The following is a 16,673-nucleotide window of genomic DNA, read 5'->3' on the forward strand; positions in this document are numbered from 1 at the left end:
ATTGCATCTTTTATATTTCTAGCTAGATTTACAACTGCAAGGGAATCTTTCAGTGAAGAATCTTTGATAGGAGCATCCCTTATGTCTTTATCAAATGAGGTCTTTGGTGGCAGATATTGGACCCTTTGGATGATGTTATCTGGTTCTAGAAATGAAAAGAAAGGGGCAAACCAGTCTCCAGAAAAAAGGGGCTTAAACTTGAAACCTGAGATTGCCTTCTTTGCTAAGTTGGTTATCATTTCAATAGAAATATTGCTCTCTTCCTCATCATGATGAGCATCCTCAGATTTATATTTTTTAATAACTTCATCATACACAGAATCAGACACTTTATCAATAGTTTCTTTATCTACTGGTGGAAAAGAAAACAATTCTTCAGCATTGGGGAGAACCTTAACATCACTTTTTCGAAATTCACCTATTAGAGAATTTACTAATTTGATAGCCATGCTCACAAGGTTGGTCTCTGTTGTACTTTCATCTTCATCATACTCAAGAGTTTTTGGGACAGGGTACAATTTTCTAACAAGATCAAAAATAACATCTTCTAAAAATGTTGCTGAGTAGAGGGAAGGCTGGGGTGTGCACGGTCGTTCTTTTTCTTGCTCAAGAACATCAACAACAGACTCTTTATCAGAAGCTTCACCAGAATCAGGGTCTTCCTCATGTAAGAATGGCTGGAGATGATGATCTACAATTTCCTTCATAATGAAGCCAGCTATTTTGGTGAGGAATATGCCTCCCTTCTCACTCTCCTCTTTCTGGACTTCAGCTTGGAATTCAGCTTTCTTCAAAATATTTTTGCAAATCGAGTCGACTATGCTTTCAATAGTTTCCAAATTCATGTGTGAGGCATTCTCCTCTGCAGCGGTCAGTCTAATTTCATGTTCAGAAATTTCAGCTATAATAGCATCAGTCAGTCTTGAAGCTACAGACATAAAATCATCATCTGGTGGTGCCTCTTGTTCTTTTGTTTGAACCCTAGCTTCAGATGAAGGAAAAATATGACCTAAAAGTTTAGAAACCATATCTTCCAAAAGAGAGCGAGGTAATACAGTAATGAAGGAGGGCAAATAATGGCTTTCTTTACCAATAACATTTAGTACATTTCGAATAATATTCTCAGCTCTAAGTGAAGAATAGGTAGACAAAGATAATGTTCCAGAAATTAATCCCTGTACTTGATAATCATAAATTTCTCCCAAAAGTAAATTATATACTTTTCTTCCAAAATTATTAGTGTCATGTTCTATGTTGGTATAAACAAGATCCAGAGATTCATAATCATCTGTTATTTTTTCATAAATTAAGTTGACTATCTTACTAACCATTTCTTTATACCCTTCAGAAAAACACAGATTTTCATCAAAATTTTCAGTAACCAAAATTTCAGATGCTGCAAACTCAAGCACAATTGATCGGACTAATTTTGTAACAATGTCAGTAAGTTTGGCTTTAGACTTTGGATCCTCAGATGAGGTGAAATTATGTGAGAATGCATAAAGGATTTTGCATAAAAGCTCAGAAATGACTTCCTCCAAAAATATAGCTGAGTTAACAATGAGAGACAGTTCTTTTGGGTCAATTTCTACATCTTTGTAAGTCTGTTTCCTAGTTAAGTCAGCTGTAGATTGAGAAAGGGTTTGCTCTTGAGATAAAAATGACTGAAGATGATGATTAAAAATTTCTTTGATTATGAAACTTGCTATTTTGGAAACAGGTATATTATTTATGTCTTTTTTATTTTTTGTAAGAGACTGGTAGAGATTTGAACGTGAAATGTCAGCACAAATGGATTCCACCATATTCTCAATATCTGTTTCTGAAATCATACTTTGTTTTTCATTTCCATGCTTCGTAATCCAGATAGCATGTTTGGAAATGATGGCCATGATTTCATTGATCAATTTCACAACAGTTTTACTTAAATCAGGCTTTGAAGTAACTGAGTCTTCTGCTCTGGAGTCTGAGGACATCTGTGATAAAAGCTGGGTGACTATCTTTTCCAGATGAGTATGTGATAACATAGTTGTATATATTGTTGAAGTTTGTCTCTGAGGCTTTGGTCGGTTAATTTCAAACTGAATTTTCTTAAGCAAAACATCAGCATCGAGATTTGACAGAGATGTGAATGGTAGCCTTGTGACCAAATCTGGTTGGAGCTGAAAATCAAAGATCTCTGCCAGAATGATTTTGGTTATCCTTTCTGCCAAAGTCTTTGTGTCATTAAAAAAATCTTTATCAAGTGTTAGGTCTAAGTCATATTCTTGCAAAACTTTGTTGTAAGCCATGTCAATTATCTTAATGATGACATCCCTATCTACTTGTGGCAAACTTAATTCCTCTTCAGCATTTTCTAGAATGTTTACTTCTGCTTTTTCAAACTCCTCTGCTACTGAATTTATGAGTTGAATAGCTGTCTCCTCCAGTTCACTTTCAGGTTGTCTTATTATTTTTGCATATGCAACACCCACCACCTTGAAAAAGATTTTGGATAAAACTCCAGAGACTACTTCTTCCAAAAATGTTGAGGAATAAACACCAGCGTAAAACTGTAACAACTGCCTTTGCCCACCAACATGGCATATCTGGGGTGGAGGAATTGTCTTTCCAGACACAAATGGCTGAAGGTGTTGGTGACAAATATTTCTAATGATAAAACCAGCTACTCGATCAATGAAAGCATTGTTACTGCTTGTTATCTCTTGTTCAATTGCTTCTTGTGAGCCAGAGTTTTGCAAGATGTTTTTGAAAACAGAGTCAACAAGATTTTGGACATCATCTTCTGAATAAATATATTGTGGTTCTTCTGCATCTTTGGAAAATCGAATTTCGTGTTTTGAAATTTTCTTCCGGATATCGCTGATAAGCTTCGAAGCAACTTCATTGAAATTAACTCCAGATGTATCTTTTAGATCTTCTTGATATTGAACCACCCCAGATGCTGAAGGAAAGATTCGAGATAGGAGCACTCTTATCATGTCTTCTAAGAAAGTATAAGGCAGTAAGGTATTATATGGAGATAGACTCTGGCTTTGCTTGCTAGTTTTGCTGATTCCACTTAAGACTTCTTGTACAATGTTATCTGCTGTCAAAGAAGAATAGGAAGAAGCAGAGAGCTCTCCAGAAAAAAGGGGATGAAGAAGATAATCAGAAATTGCTGCTACAATTAAACTGGTAAGATTTTCAACAAAAATGTCAGTCCTCACTGGTTCTTCTTGCTCACCTGTAGGATCAAGTCCATGCTGTTTCAGGACATTACAGTAGACAGAGTCTACCAATTCATCCACAATATCGATATTCAGAGGTGGAAAAGGCTGTGCCTCATCATGACGTACCACTCGGACTTTGGCTTGGTCAAAGTGAGCATTTATGGAATCTACAATTTTGTGTGTCACATTGTTTAATTCTGCCCCAATTTTCACTTTTGGGCTGAAGATCTTTGATAAGAGTCTAGCGACAATTTCTTCCACGAATTCAGCAGGGTAAACCCCCATGCTTAGGGAGGATGCTGTAGGGGATCTTTGCAGTCCTGTCACTTCATTGAGAACATTCTTAACCATGGTGGACACTTCGTCAGTGGCAGTTGTTGATTGAGAGGCACTATGCCCAAATAAAAAGGGCTGGAGGTGACTTTCAGTAATCTCTTGAATAATAAAACTGGCTATTCTGTCAACAATGACAGGACTTCGGCTTGTTATACTTTTCTGTATTGATGAGTGAGATCCTGAGATTTGTAAAATATTACTGTAAACTGAGTCAACCATTGTTTGGAGATTTCTTTCTGAATATAAATACTGATGATCATATTTGGTGAGCCAAATTTTGTGTTTAGAAATGGCTGACATAACCTTGTTTATTATGCAAGCAGACATTTCGTTAAAGTCTGAGCTCATTAAATATTTCTTTTCCATAGACCAAACGTCACTAGATGATGGAGGGATGATCTGTGATAACAGCTTTCTAAGGACATCCTCTAAAAACGAGTGAGGCAACATGGTAGTATATCCTGCTGAAGGCTGAACTTGGGAACTCAAGTTCTCTTGAAGCTTCTGAAGGACATTTTCAACTTTGAGGGGGGAGTATGACTCAGGAGTGAGTCTTTCCACAAAGCATGATGGAAGTTGGTAGTCTAAAATCTCAGTCAGCACAGCATTGGTCATCTGCTCAGCTAATAAGTTGAGGTCATCAGTTCCATCATTCTCATTAATGCAAGTCATTTTTGATTCGTATTCCTGCAAAACTTCATTATAAACGGAATCAACAATTTTGGTCACAGCTTCTTTCTGTACAGGTGGAAAACACAACCTTTCTTCAGCATTCCGGAGCACAGTGACTTGGGCCTTATTAAATGCATTCACCACAGAATTGACAATTAATGTATTCATCTCACTGAGCTGCTCCTCTGTGACATTTTCATCTCGGTCACACAATGAAGTATACATAGAAGAAAACAGGTCAGAAATAATGTCCTCCAAAAACGTGGCTGAGTAAATACCTGTACTGAGTTGGCCTGATTGTAGCATTTTGGGAACTGTTTTAATTTTTAATTCTTTCCTTCCCAGTTTTTTCATAGAGGAAGCAGAAAACTGCTTAAAGGGTGGTCTGATTTTGGAGCTGGTTATCCGGAGATGATTGAGGGTCTCTGATGTGAGTTTGTCCCTGGACCGCATGAGGCCTTTTGGTAGTTGTGCTCCCTGGGCATTGGCCGGTCTTTCCCTTGCACTGTACTTTAAAAGCTTATTGGCATATTGGGGTTTTGGGGGGGCTGCCTGTATGCTGTTTGACAGCTTTTCCATCAGGGATTTTACCAAGCCATGGGAAATGACACTGAGCATTGATTCTGAGGAAAGCAACTCTTTTTCACTTTCAGCCAGTTGTTCCAACACAAAGTCTGACACATAGTCCTCTGCCTGAAATGGCTCAGCTTGCTCTGAACTCACTTTTCCCTCTCCATAACCAAATTCTTCCTCCTCCACACTTTGGATTACATTAAAAAGCTGCCGTTCTGCAGTAGACAATTCCTCAGAAAGAGGGCCGCCTGTCAGTATGTCTGTGGTTGTACATTTTTCCAAAAGTGTCCTTATAAGTTTCTCACACACAACATTGAGGAGGAATATGGATTTGGGAGATAAGCCTAGGTTATTAGGCTGCTTCTCTGAAGAGTCAAAAAAATGTCTTGTTGATGCTTTGACAGAGTCCAAAACTCCACTTTGGCATTCATCTGGCAAAAATAAATCTAAGACAATATTAAAAATTTTATTCACCATTTCTTTAGATTCATAAGTTTTTAGGCTCCCTAGTAGACTGTCTAATTTAGATGCCACAGAACTGATTTTATTTTTCTGGACAAGTTGATCTGTTCTGTGAGTAAGTGATGGGTCCCAGCTTCGTTGGCTTACCTGTCTTTCTATGGGTCTTGTTTTCTGGCAAATAGGAACACTCTGACTTTTAGATGCGGGAATTGATTTCCCTTTACTGTTACACTGGTTATTAATTCCTATTTCTTTTGTTAGCACATGAATCACTCCTGATAGGAGATCTTGAAAGAGATCATCAATGTCTACGGTAGCAACATCTGGAGAATAAATGTATTTTGTTTGCAGGGAAACAACATGCTCAGTAACATCTGCCTTTAAAATGTTATTATTAGATAGGACTTGAATAATAACTTCAAAAATACTGAAAGCAATGTCATCAATAAGAACTGATCTACTCTTGGATCCTCGGGCTCCCAACATTTCAGAATTGATTGAAATTAATTTCTCAGATGCTGAAATTTTATTTCCAAGGTATTTCAGCTTTGCTCTGCCATCTTCAGTACCATCAGAAACACTTGAAATTATATGGAAAATAACAGAGTCAGTGAGATGTTCACAGAACTCATTGAAAGAAGATTCAGTTTGCCCACTTCTCAGAGGCCTCTTTGGATCTAGTTTTTTTCTTGATAGTGAAGACACAACAGGTACCTTTTCATCACAGGAACCTTAAACAGAAAGCATTGTGATTTTTAGCATGTAGACAGGAAATTGTGTAACATTCAAAATACTGTTTTTTTTAAAACGTATGAACAATTTATTGTATATTATTAAAAACTCCAAATATTAGCAAAGAGATGAATGGGTTTTCTTCCATTTTCCATTTCCCTTCCTATCTCCTGCTTCCCTCTCTATTGTTGTATCTTTTTATCTTTTAGCTGAGAGGGTAATCAAAAAGCCTAGTAGAAATAAAAAATTCCCATAATTCGAGTATTGGTACTGTTCATGAGTAGCTATGGACACTAAATCACTAGCTATCATGGAAGTGTCAGGACCAGAAGAGACCTTATAGATCAGAGGATCATAGAATCTAGAGTTGGAAGGGATCTCAGAGGCCAAAAGGCCAATTCCTTCACTGTACAGAGAAGGAGACTGAGGACCTGGGAGTAGTGAAGTGATTTGCCCAGGGTCTAAAGCTGGGAGGGACTTCAGAAGCCACCTAGTCTAATCTCTTCATTTTAGAGAGAAGGAAGCTCAGGCCCAGTTATATTAAGCAAAGTGCCCAGATATTAAGCATCAGAGGCAGGATTTGTACATAGGTCTGGTTCGTCTTCCAAATCTGACATTCAATGGTCTCCAGTTATATAGTAGAATATAACTGCTTAGTGCCTCAAGTTTTTTCATCTACAAAATATGAGTGGTAAGGTTTAATATGGACCTCTTGGTGTTTCAACAATCTGGCTGGCAGCTTCTGTGGGGGTATAAGGATTCACCCACAGCCAGCACCCAGAAAGCTGCCAACAGCACAGGTTCTTTTGATCTGCTTAATTAAGGAAAACAAGGTGAAGGGGTTGATGAGCTTGCTTTTAATTCAGCATTCAAATATCATTCAGTTAGCTCAGGGGAAAAAGCCAGCACCCTGAACAAAATGCAAACAAATTTCAAACATCAACAGACTTTGTCTGATTCAATCCCAACACATAGTTACCAGAGTTCAACAAAGTCTCAACATCCGGGTTTACAACCTGGAGGGCTCCTTAGCTACAGCTGCCCAGAGTCTCCTCCTCAACACCATCTCCAGAGCCCCGCACAAATGGCTCTGTCCTCCCTTCTTATAGGGCTTCAGACATCAAACATCATCTGAATCACCAGAGCTCAGGCTCTGGTGATTGGTTCTTGAGTTGGCCCCTCCTCTTAGGACCCTGGGAAGTTCATATCCACATGGATTACGTTAACACCTAATGGGGTTTGGGCCTGGGGCTTAGCACCTAGTAAAGCTCACTGAGATAAATTGAGTCACTCAAAGAAAACAAAGGTCATTCTGGTTACACTTGGGTAGAATAAAATCATAGAATTTAGAGCTAGCAAGAAAGACCCTTAGATATCACAGAATCTTTATGTCCTCATTTCTTAGCATGGTGCTTAACACACAGCAAGTACCAAATAAATGCATAATGATGACAGATTTAGAGCTGGACCATAGGAACCATAGGAACGTTAGGGACAATGATTTCACATAATCAGGGTACACAAGTAAATATCTATACAAACAAGGAGCAGGGGATGGAGAGGAGTGGTTGACACTTGAACCTCACTCTCATCTGAGCTGGTCAAAAGGAGGAAGAATACACAGATGCAAACAGTTGGGTGCAAAAATATCTTTCACTCAATAAGGAAAATGGAGGGAAACCAAAAAGCTATTAAAGTGTACATGCAAGCTGTACAATTTTGATCCACGGATACTACTACTAGGTCTGTACCCAAGAGAGATCAAAGAAAGAGAAAAATAGCCCATATATAAAAAAATATTTATAGAAGCTCTTTTTCTGTGGTGGCAAAGAATTGGAAACTGAGAGGATGCCTATCAATTGGGGAATGGTTGAAGAAGTTATGGTATGTGAATGTGATGGAATACTATTGTACTGTAAGAAGTGATGAAAGGAGTGGTTTCAGGAAAAAAAAAAAACTAGGAAGACTTGAATGAACTGATACAAAATGAAGTGAGCAGAACCAGGAGAACAATCTATATAGTAACAACAGTATTGTAAAGGTAATCAACTCTGAAAGACTTAGTAACTCTGGTCAACACAATGACCAACCACAATCCAAAGGACTCATGAACATACCTCCAGAAAGAGAATCAATGGATTTACAGTGCAGATTGAAGCACATTTTCTTCCATTTCTTGATTTTTTTCTTGTAACTTGGCTAATGCAGGAATTTGTTTTGCACGTCAACATATATTTATAATAGTTTTTATTTTTCTTCTCAATGGATGAGGATAGGAGAGAAGGAGAGAGAATTTGACATGGAAAAAAACTAAATCAAAAAAAGAAATAGGAGGGAAAGAGGAGAATGGAAAATTAGAAGGCAGGTAAATTAAGGGACAGATTAACCCTAAGCAAAACCCTAATGATACACAAAAATATTTATGAGTCTCTTCAAGGTGGCAAAGAATAGGGATCTGAAGGAACACCCATAAATTGGTGAATGGATGAACAAGTATGGCATATAAATGTTATAGAATACTGTTGTGCTGAACACTTATCAGTCTAATCAGTGTAACTAGAATTCCAGAAGACTAATGATGAAACATGCTACCTACCTTTCTTTAAAGAGAGTGCAGAATGAGACAAATATTTTTTGGGCATGGCTAATTTGGAAATTTGTTTTGATTTACTATACATGTTTGTAATAGGTTTTGTTTTTCTTATGTTCTCAATTGGAGGTGGGGTGGGAGAGTGAGAAGGCATCTGTCTTGGCTAATTAAAAAAATTAAAAAAGGAAAGTGGTAGCCAAACCAAGATGATGGAGTAGCAAGGAGAAGTGCAGCAAACTTCCCTCCACCCCTTAGAAAAAATTCCAAATAAATAGAAAATGGGTCACCCAGAATCCTGATTGGAACATCAAAGAAAAAAAAATCACAGTAAGTCATTTTTCAAGCCCAGGTCAGCCTAGGGAGATGGACAAGGCTAAGGACACTGGGGGCAAGGCCTGGCCATTAACGTGATGCAGAACCCTCCAGCACAAGGAGAGGCTATGCACCAGGGCAAAAGGAGGTTCTGCATCCAGCAGGGGCTTAAAACTTGTGCATGGTATAGGAACAGGTATCATCTGGCAGCTTCATTGCTCACTACTCAATTCAGGGTCATAGATCTAGGGAAGACTGAAGAGGGGATTTATGCCTAAGGATGTTATTCTAGGGTGAGGAGTGGTAAGAGGCCCTAGGCTCTGTACCAAGAAAGGATAAAATTCTGAAGCAAGAAGCAGTTGTGTAGCTTAGACCCCAGGAACACAGTTAAATATCAATTAAATATCCAGCCTAATCTGAAGACTTCAGTGGAATAACCAGGACAGGAATCTCAGACCAAAGGGGAACCTACAATTCTGTCAGCAGAACTTTTCAGCTAGCTGATGGTGCCTGAGTCCAGCAGCAGTCTACTGAAACTTCCAAACAAGGACAAGTCCACAGGTTTGTTGCTCTGACCCAAATCCACATCAGTAACTTGCACAGTTCATGATGCGGGGAAGCAATCAAACTTTGCCCTGGATCAGACCACTTTGGGAGCACTGAAAACATACAGATCCCTGACTTTAGTTGTCCAGAGATCCTAGAATAATATAATGCTCTATGCCCTAAGAAAGCAACTGCAGGATGAGCCCAGACATTCCCTTCAGGAGTTTGTAGAACCTCACCCTAACAAATTATGAAGTAGGCCTGGAAGAATTAATAAATAAAAAACAATCCCACTATAAAAAGCTATTATGGTGATAGGGATGCTCAAGACACAAATCTAAAAGAAAAGAATGACTCCAAAACATCTATGAGCAAAATATCAGAGAAAAATACAGTTTGGGCAGAGTCAACTAGAATTCCTGGAAGAGTTAAAAATAGTTTAAATTTTTTTGTGAATGGCAAGAGAGCATAAGAGGAAAAATTGGAAAAATAATGAGAAAAGAAATGCTAAAGAAGAAGTGGCACGTGGGGTACAAAACTTTACCAGGAAAAAACTCCCTGAAAATTAGAATGGGCTACATAGAAGATAATAAATATTTTTAAAAGGTAAAAGATTGAAGAAATAAAAAAAATATAAGGTATTGTAGAGCAAAACCCAACTCACCTCAAAAACAGATTGTGGAGAAAAAAATGCAGAAAATTTGTAAGCTATGACCCCCCCTGCCCCAAAGCCTATATATAATATTTCAAGATGAGGTAGCTAGGTGGCACAGTGAGTAGAGCACCAGCCCTGGAATCAGGAGGACCTGAGTTCAAATCCAGCCTCAGAGACATGACACACTTACTAGCTGTGTGATCTTGGGCAAGTCACTTAACCCCAATTGCCCTGCCTTCCCCCTGCTCCCACAAAAATAATATTTCAAGAAATCTTTTAAAGGAGTTCTTCTCTTTAGTGAATTTTTGTATATCTTTTCCCATCTGGCCAATTATGCTTTACAAGGCTATTCTCTTCATTGGATTTTTGTGCCTCTTTTACCATTTGGCCTATTCTGTGTTTTTAAGGTGTTATTTTTTTCAATTTTTTTTGTGTCTCCTTTACCAAACCAAGCTGTTGGACTCTTTCCCATGATTTTCTTGCATCATCCTCATTTCTCTTCCCAATTTTTCCTCTACTGCTCTTACTTGATTTTAAAAATCCTTTTTGAGCTCTTCCATGGCTTGAGACCAAATCATGTTTTTCTTTGAGGCTTTGGATGTAGAAGTTTTGACTTTGTTGTCTTTTTCTGAGTTTGTGTTTTGATCTTCCCTATCACCATAGTAGTTTTCTATAGTCAGGATCTTTTTCTGTTGTTTGCTCATTTTTCCAGCCTATTTTTTGACTTTTAACTCTATGATAAAGTGGGGTTTTGCTTTCAGAGTTGAGGCAGCACTGTCTCAGGCTTCAGGTTTTTTTGTGTAGCTGTTTTCAGAGATAATTCTGGGAACCTGTTTTCGGTTCTTCAAAGGTGGTATGATCTAAAGAGAGGTGTTTACTACTCTCCTGGCCTGTGCTCTCATCTGTGAGTTACCACGAGCACTCTCTTCTGCCCTGGACCTGTGACCAGGGACCTAGCTCCCCTGCAGCTGCAAGCTCTGGTATGTTAGTGCTTCTCCACATCCTGTGACAGAGACCCAGGACTGTGACCCAGATCCAAGTATGGGCAATGCAACAGAGTCATACCTCTGGTGCCAGCAAAGGGACCCCTGTAATCTCCTTCTAACCAGTTGTCTGATCCCCCAAGGACTACTATTAGTTTGCTGGAGGGAGGCCTGTGCTGGACTGTGCTCCACTCTCAGTGTAACAGATCTCTCCTGCTGACCTTCTAAATTGTCTTGGGCTGGAAAATTGTTTCATTTCATCCTCTTGTGGGTTCTGCTGCTCCAGAATGTTTTGAGGCATTATTTAAAGTTCTTTGGAGGGGTTTTGGGGAGAACTCAGGGGAGTCCCTGAGTCTCATGGGAGTTTCTACCTCCCTGGACCATTTCAAGAAATCTTAAGATAAAACTGCCCAGATGTCTTAGAACCAGAGAGCAAAGTGGAAATAGAAAGAATCCACTGGTCATCTGAAAGAAACCCCCAAATGAGAACTCCCCAAAATGTTATAAGCCAAAGTTTAAATGCCAAAGAAAAAATACTGCAAAATCAGCTAAAAATAAAGAATGAAAGTACTTGGGAGTCACAGGATCACACACGATTTAACAGTAAAATTAGTAGAGAGCTTGGATTACAATATTCTAGAAGACAAAATATACAGCCTTATGGCCAAGAATAACTTTTCCAGCAAATTGAGTATAACCCTACAAGGGAAAAAATATACCTTTCATGAAATAGGGAACTTCCAAGTATTCCTGATGGCAAGGCTAGGGCTGTGTATAAACTCTGAAGTGCAAACACACGAGTTAAGAGAAACATAAAAAGGGAAGCATAGACAAACAATCATAAGGGACTAAACAAGGATAAATTGCTTGCATTATTATTTGGGGAGATGGTACATGTGAACCATCTGACTGTCATCAGGGATCACAGAGGGAGTCTAATTTAGACAGAGGGCTTAGGATTGGTCTTATTATGTCTTGATGATCTTAGAAGAATGAAAAGGGAAGAAAAAGTAAATACAGTAGGGGTGTAAAGAGAGAGGAAGGTTATGGACATTTATCAAGTAGAAGCCCATACACACAAGGAAAAGGGGGTGAGGAGAGCAGCTGACATTTGAACCTCACTTATCTGAACTGGTCAAAGGAATGAAGACTACATACACACATACAGCTGGGTACAGAAATACCTTTCACTCAACAAGAAAATAGGAGGGAATGAGGAGAAGAGGGAATTAGAGGGAAGGTAGATTAAGGGATAAGGGAAATTAGGTGGTACAGTGGGTAGAGCGCTGGAACTGGAGTCAGGAAGGCCTGAGTTCAAATCCAGTCTCAGAATGTACTAGCTGTGTGACCCCCGGCAAGTCACTTAACCCTGTTTGCCACAGTTTCCTCATCTGTAAAATGAGCTGGAGAAGGAAATGGCAAACCAGTATCTTTGCACAAGGAAACCCACAAAAAGGGTCATGAAGAGTCAGACATGACCGAAAATGAGTAAACAACAACAAAAGATTAAGGGATGAGATTATTCCTAAGCAAAGCAAACTCTAAATATTAATGTACAAAAATATTCATAGCTCTTTTTGAGGTGGCAAAGAATTGGAAACTGAAGAGTACCCACCAATTGGGGAATAGTGGAACAACTTACAGTGTAAAATTTGATGCAATAACATTGCATTGTAAAAAAAAATGATGTAGGCGATGGTTTCAGAGAAATCTGGGAAGACTTGTATGATCTGGTGCAAAATGAAATAAGCAGACCCGGGAGAAATGACAGCAACAGTGTAAGTGCAAACAACTTTGAAAGAAGTAGGAGCTTTTATCAATGTAATGAACAACCATGACTTCAGAGGACTAAGATGGAACAAGCTATACGCCTCCCTTTAGAGAGGTGAACAATTCAGAATGCAAAAGGAGACAATTTTTTTTTATTTTGCACATGGCTAATGTAGAAATTTGTTTTGCTAATTTGTAAACAGGGTTTTTTTCTTTCTTTTTCAATGGGGGAGGGAGTGTGGATGGGAGGGAAAGAAGGTAGATTTTTGCTGTTGGAAAAAATTTTTTTAAAGAGAATATAAAGAAAATAAATTTGAGGACCTTGAGATGGGTCAGAGTAATGGGAGGAAAGTGAGAAGAATCTGTTGAAAAAGACTAGAATCAATTTACTCTAAGCAAAACTAATCTCAAGGTTTAGTTGTGAACTTAAAAGAAGTACAAAAGGGTGGAGAGAATCAGTGTAAAAGAATTAAATGGCAGAAAACAAAAACCTACCAATAATAAACTTAAATGTAAGTGGTTTAAACTTTCTAGCAAAAATGAAAGAAAACAGAAGAATACAAAACTCAACAATTTGCTGCATATAAGAAATACATAAAAACATAAAGGCAGAGTAAAAATGAAGGACTAGAAAAAAAGCAGCAGTTTTTTGGGAAAAACAACAAGTAGCATAGTATGTAAGTTCTTAAAGGAAAAGCTGACTGAAAAGCAAAAAAATAGATAGTAACATGACTGTCAGATAGTGTTCCTCTTTCAGAGCTGGATATAAGTTATCAGGAAGAAAAAAAGGGGGAAACAGCTGAACAGACTTGTTAGAAAAGAGATTTGAAAGACTTGTGTTGTCCTTTTGTGTTGGCAATCAAAATGGGCTCTTAGCACTTAGTTCAACCAAGTGCCCTTGAAGAGTCTGGCCTTTATTTCCTTGATTAAATGAGGAGTCCTTGATGACCTCCTTGCCTCAAGGGAAAGCCTAGTTTACATGGGTTTGAGTGACATATTTGTGACATCAGAGGTTTTTAGACCACGTGGGTTTAAGTCGCATCTTTGTGACGATTTTAGGTCATGTGGGTGAGTCTCATGTGTGACTCACCCTTGACCCTGAAAAAGACATAAAACCAGGGGCTGACTTTTTCTTTTTTGGAGCTCTGACCCACAGCCGTCGTGGTCCGTGTGACGCTGGGCCAGCCCTTGTTATGAGCTCCCAGGCTGAACTTAGATGTTGTATTTGGCCTGCTTGTCGATGTTTATAATTTGTTTGTATTTGCTCTGAAGTTCATGGTGCTGGTTTTTTCCCCCTGAACTAACTGAATGGTACTTGTATGCTGAATTAAAGTAAGCTTGTTAACTCCTTAACATTGCTTTCCTTAGTAAAGCAGATCAAAAGAACCTGGGCTTCTGCAGCGTTCTGTGAGCTGGTTGTTGTTGATTTTACACCCCCACAGCAGCTGCTAGCCGGACTGTTGAAACACCTTTGAATGGGAACATTAAATAATGTGATATTTCACATCATCATTTAGTGTGCTTACAGTTGATCAAAAATTACAAATAAATATGAAAAGGCAGGAAGTACATTCTTTATAGATCACAACACAATAAAATAGTAATTAATATGGGGACATAAGCAAGCAATAAGGTCTAAGTGGAGATTAAGTACCAATATTCTGAATAATGAGTGGGTAATAAAACATATGAACAATAAATAACCATTAAAGAGGATTATAACAATGAGACAACACATAAAATTTTTTGGATGCAGCTACAGCAGTCCTCAGAAGAAAAATTATATCATTAATAATGCACAAGCAATCAACAAGCAGTTATTAAAAATTTCTATGTGCCAGGCCTTGTGCTAAGTGCTGGGGATACAGAAAAAGAGAGAAAATAGTCTCTGCCTTCGAAGATCTTACATTCTCATAGAGGTGATAACATAATAGATAAATATAGAACACAGGAAAGGTAGCCTTAGAAGGAAAGCATGGCTAGAGAGACCAGGAAAGTCCTCCTAGAGGAGGTGGCACCTGAGCTGAGTCTTAAAGGAAGCAGGGATTCTAAGAAGTGGTGATAAGGAGGGAAAGCATTCCAGGCAAGGAGAAAAGCCAGTACAAGATCAGGAGGTGGAGGAATAGCAAATGGGCCAGTAGGGATAGACTATAGTGGACACTGGAACAGGGTTCCACTGGACCAGGTTATGAGGAGCTTTAAATGACAAACAAAGGATTTTATATTTGGTCCTAGAGGTAATAGGGAGCCAACAGAGTTTGTTGAGTAGGGGAGTGTTATATCTGACCTGTGCTTTACGAAAACAACGAAGGGAGAGTGGGGAGAGACTTGAGGCAGGAAGAACAACCAATAGGCTAAATGCAACTGCAGTATTTCTGGTGAGAAGTAATTAGGGCGGTGGCTGTTTGAATGGATGAGTGTGAGAGAAGAAATCTTCAGAGCGCAGGACATACAGGTACAGGAGGGCCTTTTAAAAATATGACCAAGAGCATATACCCTAAACCATGGACCAGTATCACTTGCAATGAAGAAACACTTACAGCTCTCTCGATAAATATAAGGTTGTGAAATCCAGGTTGTCCTGTCCCCCTATTGTTCTAGAAATGCTAGCTATAGTAATACGACAAGAGGGAGAAAGGAAAACTGTAAATGTCAGCAAAAAGGAGACAGAATTAGCCTTATTTGCAGATGACATATTAATTTACTTAGAAAACCCCAGAGAATCAGTGAAGAAACTAAACAAAATGATTAACAGACTCAGAGAAGTAGGTTACAAAATCTGTAAAAATCATTAACATTTTCAGATGGTAGAACTGGAAGAAAATGCTAGGAAAAAATCCATTGAGAATATCTACAAAATGCATACACTACATGAGTGTTTGCTTACCAAGACATTTAGGCTTTATGTGAATACAACTATAAAACACTTGTTAAAGAAATAAAAGAAGATAAATGGAGAGATATTAGATTTTCATGCATGGGCAATATAATAAAAATATAACATAACCTGAACTATGTTACAGATTTAGCACTAAACCAACCAAAATACCAATTTTATCATAGAATTAGACAAAATGATAAGAAAATTCATTGGAAGGAAGAAAAAAAATCTAGAATCTCAAGGGAAGTAATCTCAATCTTTTACACTCAAGCAGTAATCATCAAAATTATTTTGTATTTGTTAAAAACAGAAAAATACACAGTGGGTTAGACAAGATAAGCAACAGCAATCCAGATCATTACAACAAGTATCTCCTGGGCACCAATGATATGCAAAGGCATTGTGCTAGAAAATGGAAATACAAAGACGAAACGAAAAATAATCCCCATACACAAGGAGCTTATGTCTACTGGAGGATGGGAAGGAGAATATGATAGTTGAGCAAATAAATACATATACATAGTAATTTGAGGAGTAGGGAGGCAGTGCTAACAGTGAGGGGATCAAAAAAAGCTTCCCATAGGAGATGGCATATGAGCTGAACCCTAAAGGAAGCTAGAAATAGATTCTAAGAGATGGAGGGGATGAGAGAGTGCATTCTAGGAATGATGGACAGTCTGTGTAAGAGTCTAGAGGTAAGAGATAGAAGTTCTGAATTTGGGAAACAGCAGGTAGGTCTATTAGGCTAGACTGTAGACTGTGAAGAGGAGGTGACACGTATTAAGCTTGGAAAGGTAAACTAGAGCCATCACACATGTTCATGAATCCTGAAATTCTTTTATCTGATCATAATCCTTTGTCATTCCATCTTTCCTATGCCTCAGGGTCCCAATACTTGTTCTTTGTCCTCATTATGATCTCTAATCTCTCCACCTATTCAGTTCTTTCC

At 38.4% G+C, this 16,673-nt stretch overlaps 1 protein-coding gene across 1 annotated transcript in view; it reads right to left on the bottom strand.

Annotated features, from left to right (window-relative positions):
• FSIP2 (fibrous sheath interacting protein 2) overlaps positions 1 to 16,673 on the bottom strand; it is a gene marked incomplete at its 5' end in the record, with an annotated part of 166,517 nt that overhangs the window by 91,854 nt on the left and 57,990 nt on the right. Inside the window, one exon of the mRNA XM_036765339.1 lies at positions 36 to 5,986. Within this exon, the coding sequence (XP_036621234.1) occupies positions 36 to 5,986 (5,951 nt within the window). The remainder of the gene's footprint in view (positions 1 to 35; positions 5,987 to 16,673) is intronic.

The sequence above is a fragment of the Trichosurus vulpecula genome, chromosome 6 (genome assembly GCF_011100635.1).
Source record: "Trichosurus vulpecula isolate mTriVul1 chromosome 6, mTriVul1.pri, whole genome shotgun sequence".
In the NCBI taxonomy this organism is placed as follows: domain Eukaryota; kingdom Metazoa; phylum Chordata; class Mammalia; order Diprotodontia; family Phalangeridae; genus Trichosurus; species Trichosurus vulpecula.